General features: G+C 38.4%; 1 protein-coding gene across 1 annotated transcript in view; it reads right to left on the bottom strand.

The window, feature by feature from the left end:
• Positions 1–3285: 3285 nt before the first annotated feature.
• Positions 3286–9804, bottom strand: part of LOC114051177 (WD repeat-containing protein 49-like) — a 77670-nt gene continuing 71151 nt past the window's right edge. The window contains 2 exon segments of the mRNA XM_027873392.1: positions 3286–3352; positions 3354–3362. Of these exon segments, the coding sequence (XP_027729193.1) occupies positions 3286–3352; positions 3354–3362 (76 nt within the window).

Genomic DNA, 9804 nt, shown 5'->3' with positions numbered 1-9804 from the left:
GGAATAATGTGAGCATGAACATTGTGCTCAAGTGCATGGCTTGAGTTGTAGTGGAAGACTTGAAGTGATAAGGTGGAGTCAATGGATTTGAAGTCAGAGGATCTGGGTTTGAATCTCAGCTTTGCCACTTCCTAGTGATTTTGGTAAAGTCATTTAACTTTTCTGAGTCAGTTCATTCATTGTAAAATATGGAAAAAATCTGCCTTAACCACCAAATGAGATATGTGTATTACAAATCATATAGCCTCATGTATTTAATCCAAAATATTAATATTAGCATGATTATTTCAAGGTACCATTTTAGTTTTGTCTACCATCCCTCACCTACATAGTCTTACTTTCATATCCTCATTTCACAGAAAATGAGATATCTCTCCATGGAATGACCTTACCCTTCAAGTCTTTTCTTGTTTCAGTTTTATTGAAGTGAATTCCTTCTTTCTGAGTTTCTGAGTCACCTGCAGCCTTTGGGTTTCCTTCAGTGACCAGCATATGATCCCCCTTCTGAACATCAATTAATTGGTAGCAATCAGTCACATCCTTTCCTTTCCTGTTCTCATTCCACTTGTCAAAGTGATCTCTAAACATAAAGAGTTCCAGGGGAGCATGATATTCAGAGTGATTCAATTATTTCCAAATGAATCCAAGAAATGGCCAAGGTCATATATGCCAACAATAAAATACTTAGTCTAAACCACAAATTACAAAAAGATTTCTTTCGTAAAGGAAATCTGAAGGCCTAGTCAGGGCTTTTCCAGGTGAGAAGGTCATGACAGGAAGAGTAAGAACACCTCTACTTTGTTTAGAGCAAGTAATCAACTAGAGTATCATGGGTTCCAACCCTAAAGTAGCCACAATTATTTCTGTAAAATTCATTTAGATCATAGGGAACAGTTTTGATCAGCTAAAGGGCACTTGAGGACATATGTTGGCCTGAACTGTTCTGAGAGCAACCATTTCATGTAGTCTAATAGGGTTTTTTTCCAAGGTAGGCAGCATAAAGATGGGTAATGGGGGAGAAGGAGTGAGGAGGTTAAAAGATGGAAGAAGGATCCTCAAGGGCATCTTTTATTTTCATATATGTGAACCCCTAAAAGAAGAGGAGATTAGTCAATTTATGATGAGCTTATTGAACTGGTTAAAAGCAGAAAATCTGCAGATCATTCTGCAGTGGCTGTATCTGGGATTAGTTAGGAGCCCCTGGCCACAGCATAGAATATAGAAGGGGAGATTATGGCTTTGCCTGAATACTTTGCGGTTAGTCCATCTGAAGAAACTCTAAATGAGGAACATCATTAGTTTGTTTCTAAAAAAATCTTTCTGGAAGTCGAAGAAATTTGATCTAAAAATGACAATACTGGAGGTGCCAATCAGTTGAAAACAGTTGTAAAAACAATTCCTGCTTAGGAACAGGAGAGTTCTCACCAAGAACCTATCTTGATGTTAGTAGGTAGTAAGTGAGTCTTCTACACTGGATCTGTACTGACAGTGTTCTAGTCCAAATGTTCCCAGTATCTAAAAAATGAAAAGCTGCACCATTTTTCATTTATGAGTTCAACAGAGGAGGACAGAATGGAAAGCAGCAGTTTCTGAAACCTCAGTGATTCTTTCTACAAGCTTTAACTTACATAGTTCATCTGTTGCACGGTTGCTGATAGCTAGAAAACTGATTGGTATTTTTGGGGGGATAAAACTCTTAAGCTAATAAAAATATCTGCTCATTAACCAACTACACAATTTCCTAAATTTTCCTAGTGCTTTGTAACACCAGACTGAAAATGATCAAGACACATTGAGGAACATTAACAAAACACCAAGCTTCAGTAAATTTGGTACTTTACATTTTTGAGCTCAATCTCAGGATTTTGAAGTGCTTAACCAGTGCTCTACTTACTGGATTCAGTTGTCTGTGAGCCTTGCTATCCATAGTGTTAGGACAGCCATGAAAAAAATCAAGCAGGAACCCAGAAGACCTAATTAAGGGCCAGGTGTGGTCAAGATGAACCATTCCAACGAGTAACTAGTTATTAGGGATTTTGGGATGCCTCTGTAACTGTAACTTTTGGCACCTTAAAAACAAAATTAAGAAAATTTTGGTTAAAAAAATGTTTAAAAATCCCAAGTTAAATCTGCATTGGGCTCTGTCAAGGCTTCCATCTGTTTTAAATTAACTATGTTTATTCTTTCCATCCATTTCTTCCAGTTCAGCATAATCAGTTAGAAATGATTCTTCATGATCCTGAGAACACATTAAAAAATAGCTTAACTTTTTCTTCCTATAAATACATAGTTCTTGCTTTAAAAAAAGTTACAGACTTTATTAGAAAAAAAAGGTGACTGGAAAAGTATGCCTATTTTTCCATCTTTCTCTTTTTTAGATATTATGATCTAAATGAAAAAGGAATGGAAACAACATAGCAAGTAAGAGTCATCACTGAATACTGTTATGGGATTGCAGCAATCTTGTATTTTGAAAGTCAAGGAGGATGTAATTGTGGTCCAAAACAGCTACATTCTCATGTCCAAAATATGAGTTATATTTTTTAAAGTGCCACATTCATTCTGAAGTCCATTTATCTCTTTTAGCATCCCAAAGATAAAATACATGTTCTGCTCAGCTATATAATAAAGTGGCAAACACTCTATACCACTGACATCACATGACATCTCCCTATGAAGCCAGACCTCGGATTCTGGACTGTAGCTTGAGTCCTTATAAGATTTTCATTAAGGAGTGCATCTGTCTGAGCAATCTTTACATCTTGCTCATAACATGCTGTTGGATCTTCATCCATGACACTCTCTAGAATAAAATTAGGCATGGCAAAAACTCCAAATTAGAGCTTCCAACAAGTTTTCTAATAAGCCAAAGAAAGAGTTTCTCAAAGTTGTAGTTATTTTTGTCTGAAATTTCATGCTACTAGAGATTCTTCTTCCTATGGAAGACAATGGATTTCACCTTAACTTTTGGGTCCTTATTACCCATTTCTTGCCAGACAGGACCATAGAGGTATTCTCATATACTCATACTAGATTTCTATGCTAATTGTGTAAAATTTTGCAAAGAACTCTTAATATTACATCAAACATTATAATGATATGCTGAGCTTGAATATAATGATCATCTCTCAGACCACCAATTTTCTTTTGGTAAGCTGTATCCCATACGTTGAATTTAATAATACTTCTGTTAGTATGGAACACAGGGGGAGGGATTTCAACATGAAAGGTGGCTACATACTTCTGAAATTTACCAGTCAAATGAAGTTTTACAAATATGGTTTGTCACCAAGTCAGAACTGAAGTTGGGGTTCTCCTTGGGTAGCCATTGTGATGGTTCTTCCAGAAATATGTTTCCATGCCTGAAAGATGGAAATATGGCAGAAGTGCAATTCGAATACTCAGACACAAATGCACATGGACTGGCTTTCTCATGTTTTAATGATAAGAATTTGTAAAAAAAATTGAAATTATTATTGATGTAGATTGTAATAATTAACTAAAAGACTTTTGCAAAATGATATTCCACATCAGACTACATCTTTACAGTCATACCATTGACTGAAAGGGGCAGAGAGGACAAGATCCTATTGAGTTTATTGTTTGTTGATGATAAAAAAAGCATTTGGTTTGGCATTATAAACCTTAAAAGCTTTTCTCCAACAAGATGTCTCCCATGCATATATCAAAATCATATGTAATTTCTTGTAAGTATAACAACATATATGATTTCATTCAGTGACTATTATCAAAAGCCAGTCTAAAGACAGTAAATGTATACCCACCAAAGATGTCTGTCATTGTCATGGAAAATGTTTAGCTCAGAGTCCAAATGGAAGAAAGGTTCTTTATTGATAGTGACAACTTCTAGGTGTTGACAGCACAGTCTAAAAAGTTTATTTTGCTAGCTGTTTCTATATATCAGTTATTTATATTTTTACACTATGACATTGTGCATTTATCCTAGGTATAGACCAGTACTATTGGGCTGGGGATCTACAGAACTGAAGGTAAGCATCTGATTGAGAGAATATTCCTTGGAATGCAGGCCTTGGGAATCCACTATGATTTATAATAATAAAAGAATGATAATAACATCTGGATGAGGTATGATGGGTATGAAGACACAAAGAATGTTGACGGATAAAAGATAATTCAAGAGGGTCTGAAGAAAAATCTACAAAGAGCATCAAAGACCCAAAGGTAGAGGAATCATTGATTGGTTTTTGTTTTTGTTTTGCTTTTTTAAATTTAGGGCTGACTATTTGATCAGGCCTTGTTCTTGACTTGGAAAAATGTTAAATGAGGACTCATGGTGACCCCCTGCTGATAATAGGCATAGAAAACAAGCAAGAAGATAATGAGAGAGAGAGAGAGAGAGAACCTAGTACTCACCCTCTCATGGAGTTCCTAGTCTAGGTAAAGAGATAAGACACATACTTATATGAATAGTTACACAGTCACACCCAGAAGATCCAGATCTGTAATGAGTGATTTGGGGAGAGGAAGGTATACTTATATAACCTATGGCAGGGTTGGTAGAAGTAGATCTTGGGGCACTGACCTATTGGGGGAAGAAAGCTCAGACACAGTCCCATAATGGGGAGACAAAGACTCTGCAAGGCTGTCCCTAGGAGAGGAGCTATAAGAAGTGAGAAGATCAATTGATGGACAGGTACCAAGAAGATGAAGCATTCCATCTGGTAGCCTTCAGTTTAATTATTCTTGCTATTGAGTTTTTATGCCAGTAGTGGTCCCTGGTACTCTGAGATTGGGTCTTCTTGTATTCAGTTTGGTTGGAAATGAAGCCCAGAGTGACTGGTAAACTCTACCTAAAGCTAAATATTTGTATAAGACTGAGAGTCAAAAAGTACTGTAAGGGAAAGTTGAAAAGAACATTGAAGAGAGAATTCAACTGGGTCAAATAAGTGAACTCCTGGGGCAAGGGTCAGTCCTGAGGAAGCAGTTTGCTTATTATCTTTTCCTTGTACCTGTTTGACAGTTCAATAAGGGTGGGCATGGAGTTCTTCCTCTCATCCCCTACCCCATTACATCTTGCAACAGAATCATATGGCAGGGTACAGTGGAACAGTCCAGGTACAGATTCAAGTAGAGTTGGTAAGAATCTAGCATTGGAACTGGAACATAGCAGGCCCCAGAGCCAAGACTCTACTAGTTCTAGGGTAGGGGTTTTGAGCCTTTAAAAAAATGCTTAGTAATAATCTCAGTCAGGATTTCAGGTGAGCCTGAAGCTGGAGATGGTGGAAAATTACATCCAAGTAATGGCACCATACCCAGTAGAAGGTAGAGGGGGCCCTGCAGAATGACTCACTAAGAAGAGATGCTATGCCCCATGAGAAGCAACACAAGGGGTTCATGAGAAGATATTGGGGAATACAATGGGCCCAACAGGGTATAAGTTGCCTCTGCCAATGTCTTCCTTAATTGTATTCTTCTCTACTTGTGTCTGCCATGAGCATTCATCATTCATTATTCCCACTGATACCGCTTATATTTATGAGCCTAAGGTTTATGAAAAAGATGTTTTATTGCTATTTTTTTCTTTACTTGACATTTGATAAATGCCTTTTTACTTTGAGCTAATTGTACCTCCTGAAATTTTGGGGACTTGTGAGCTAAATAATTTTAGGATGTGAGTCCACAAAGTTGTTTCAACTTGGGGTAGTTATTTCCTGAGGGACTGAATCTGTTAGTGTGAATTGCCAAGATATAGTCCAAAGGGACCTTAAATAATGTATACAAGCAGCAAGGAGTACTTCATAACAAATGGATGTGTCTAAAAATGGAATGGGCTAACTTGCGACATAGTTGGATTCTTTTCACTGGAGAGCTCCATATCTAGTGTTTTTTGCATTGCTTTTCCTATCACAAATATATTACTAAAGGTTGCAGGTATGGATATGCATAGAAGTATATATAATTTTATGTATGTAAATTTCATCCTCTTTATATTCACATGATCTCAGAAATCTTTTATTTTCCTCTTTTTTAAAAAAACCAGAACTGTGATTTCATTGATATACAATAGTTAGTTCAATTTTTAGCCTCAAGGCAACATAATGACCTTTCAGGTTCATGTGGGTCCCTCTTCTACTTCCTGGTACAAGATTTTTTTTTTTTTTTTGGTTTGGATTAAAGGGGCCATCCTTTGGCTCACTTCTTAAACATCCCAAATCACTGAATGAGTGTTGCCTTAGTCAAAGTGAGAACTCAGAAAGACCTTAGCTTAAAAAGGTCAAGGTCTCCCATTGCTTCCTGGGACATCTCCAGCTATCCTGATTTATATCTGGCTATTAGACTCAGATGGCTTTGGAGGAGAAAGTGAGGCTGGTGACTTTGCACAGCCCTCCCTCACTTAAAAACAGTTCACTTGCAAGTCATGGCATCATCTTCCTGATGTCATGGTCCTCTTTGAGAAGGAAAGACAAACCATATACTCCCTACAGAGGCTGAGTATTTATCAGTGATTTCCTGTTTAACTACAGATTGGATTCAATGTCTAAGGTCTCTTCCAACTCTGAATTTTCATTTCTAAAATAAAGGCTTCTTTGAGCTCTACATCTATGATCCTGTAATCCATGATTCCATTATTAGTTGAGATCCTTGTAGTATTTTTTATTTACTTCAATAAGTAGACACTTAACATTTTTTCCCTCATTTTTTGATTGAGTACATTGCAGTGTATCTGCAATTCTGTTTGGTGTTCTAGCAAATGTAATTTTTTTTAGGAAGCCTCAAGTGAATGGTTAGTGAATGTACCACTTAAAAAAACTCACTTTTACTAGTGCTCTAACTTGGAAGCAAAGACAATAAATACCAAAGTGTTGCTAATTTCTATACTTATATCTTTGGAGAGTTATATGGTATAGTATATAGTTATATGGTATAGAGATCTGACCTCAAGGGTAAAAAGATGTGAGGTCTGACCCAAGATGTCATTGTGAACCTAGGCAAAATTTTTAATGTCTTATCTCTTTAGTCGCAGAGCAGTTGGTTATCTTCATTGATTGGAGAACTTTTATCACTAGGAGATTTCTACAGAACTGACATCACAGGTCCAGATAAAACAAATAAACTGACCAAAAATAACAAATTTTTGGAGTCATTTGGAGAAGGATATTATTTGAAAACTTATATACCTGCTATGGCAGAAATAGTCATCACTTTGACATTAAGAATGATGTATTTCATTCAAAGTCATGCAACCTCTCTCAGGAAATATTAGAGGTACTATAGATTTGCACATTCTCTAAGAGGAGAATTGAGATTCAGGTGGAATTTCTCCATGAACTCTTGCAAAGTAACATAAATCTGTCTGTCCAAGGCTTGAAGTAAATTACAAAGGGGCTTATGAAATCTTGCAAAGTAACATAGTTCTATCTGTTCAAGGCCTGAAATAAATTACAAAGGGGCCTAATGGAAATTGAATTCGGGGCAAGAAATTTTTCAAGGCTTATATATCATCTGACTGCTCAGATACTCTGTGGGCAATCAATAAATGTTTGCTTATAATGTCCTCCAATAAGAACATCTCCATATCTTTATGATTCTTGGAAAGAATGGGTAAGGTCAGGTAAAAATGCACTTTGTGAGCTGATAAGCCTTTTTCCATATTGCTAATCAATATGCCTGACTGGCTTTCTGTCTAGGAAAGGTTATCTTGAGTTTGTCCCAAGTCAAGGAAAGGAAGAGCAATGAGTTGTTTGATAAGTCATAGGCAGTTGTGCTTCTTCTGAAATAAAGAACCCTTCATTAAGGGAAATAGGACATAATCTAGACCCCTTTAGAATTCTCCTGGGCAGGATCTCATTCTATTTTCCACTCCCTAACTTTTGACTATAACAACTTCTACCAGTATTCCTCTTTATTCTTTCTCTCCATCCATTGAACTCTGCCATTGAGACCCTTGACTTCATTAATATTTTAGGACAATTGTGATGGGCCTGAGAGAATATTGGAGTTAGGATTCTAGTGAATTCTGAAAACTCAATTTTGCTAGATATCCACAGAAATAGTTACTACCTCTACCCATCCCTAAATCATCACACAAATATTGGTCAGGATAATTTTACCTGGCCAAACTCTATTTACCACTGAATTTCTGTCTTAGTGTAGGTTTTTTTTTTGTCAAACCAGCACTCACTATGGGCAAGGCATTGTACTAAGTGTTGGGGTCACAAATAGAAGCAAAAAGAAAGATAATCTTTGCTCTTTAGGAGCTTCCATTGTAATGGGAAAATACAACACATATAGGCAAACGGTGGCTGTGCCGGTCGCGCCATGCACTATCCTTCTAATAGGAGCAGGCTGCCAAGGTCATACTTACCAGTCTTCGGAGCCCACCCGGATAAACACAGAGATGAGCCGATCAGGAGGTGCAAGCACTCAAACTTTATTCAGAGGCCATCACAGCAAGGCCAAGCAGGAAAGCAAGAGCAAGAGAGCAGGAGCAAGAGAGAGCGAGCCCCGCCCCTACCGCCCCTATATACCTTCCTAGCCCCTCCTCCTCAGCCCGCCTACCAGTGAATGATTGTAGGATCAGATACCGGAAGGAGACGTCTGGGGTTAGTGCTGCACAAAGGGAGAGTACGTGACACAGAAAGCTAGGCCCGGATACTGGGAGGAGACGTCTGGGGTTAGTGCTGCACCTAGGGAGAGGACTAGACAAAGGGAGCTCGTTCTCTGCCGTCCCACTCCCACATGGCACAGCCCCCTGCCTCGGGAGTGTAAGCTCCGGTTACTTCCTAATATCTTGTCCCTGCCCCATCTTGCCACAACTCCCATGTGGCACGTAGCCAACATCAGACAATCCCTCACAGGTGGCCATGGAGGGGCAGTTGGTCTGGAGAGTTATAGGAATAATGAGTAGGGCAATAGGGGAGCACAGAGGGAATGTACTCAATCCAGGAATAGTGAATGGTATGGTTGATTTGATCATGGTTCATAATTTCAGAACTTGTTGGGAAAGTCCCTTCAGTTTACAAGTAGATTGTAGAGGAGATGGCTAGAAAGCAGGGAGTGAAGTAAGGTATGGATGGAGCTTTTCAGAAAGTGTTCTAGGAAAGGTGGTTGTCAGTCAGGAGAGGAAGGGCCCAACACAGAAGTTTCTTGGGTGATGCTCAGATTTGGAAGCATAAATTAACTGTATGTATTGCTTGCTTGTGATCAATAACTCTTCTCTTTCTGTGTGGCCCTAATGAATACTATTATAGAAACTAACAAAGGAGAACTTTTTAGAGCAATGGAGAAGACTTTTATCCAGACATCACCAGGATTGTTAGGTCTTGAATTTGAGCCTTGAGAACTCTAGGAAGTAAGGGCAGATGGAGAGAATCCATACTGATGAAATGTATAGAAGTGCAGAGCTCATTCGTGCTCTGGAAAGGGATGCCTTTTCCCTAGCACTGTAGCCTGTGTACTGGTATTCTTGTGTGTTTTTGCTGCAGTGTAGGTATTTGAGGAGTGAGCCCCTCATCCTTTGAACTGATGGAAGTTTTAGGCTGAGACCAATGCATAGTAGACAAGAACCTTTGTTCCTCTTACCCTATGGTCCCCTTCCTGCCTAGCATGAGGATGAAGAGACAGGAGCAGTGTCCCTCATACGCTTTCAGGAAAAAGTGGTTGGTGCTTATGCTTATGTTACTTTAACTTTTCAATTCTGATATCATTCAAAATTTTGATATTTAAAAAAATTGTTAGAGGCCTTGGAAGCCACTGAATCTGCAGTGGCAGTGGCTGGTTCCAGAGCTCTCAGACCACAGCCATTAAGGGGGTTGAACAGCT

Source organism: Vombatus ursinus, unplaced genomic scaffold, assembly GCF_900497805.2.
Source record: "Vombatus ursinus unplaced genomic scaffold, bare-nosed wombat genome assembly UNPS02014801.1, whole genome shotgun sequence".
Lineage (NCBI taxonomy): Eukaryota > Metazoa > Chordata > Mammalia > Diprotodontia > Vombatidae > Vombatus > Vombatus ursinus.
Note: the sequence above shows the minus strand (reverse complement) of the source record. Positions and strands in the feature narration are given on the sequence as shown.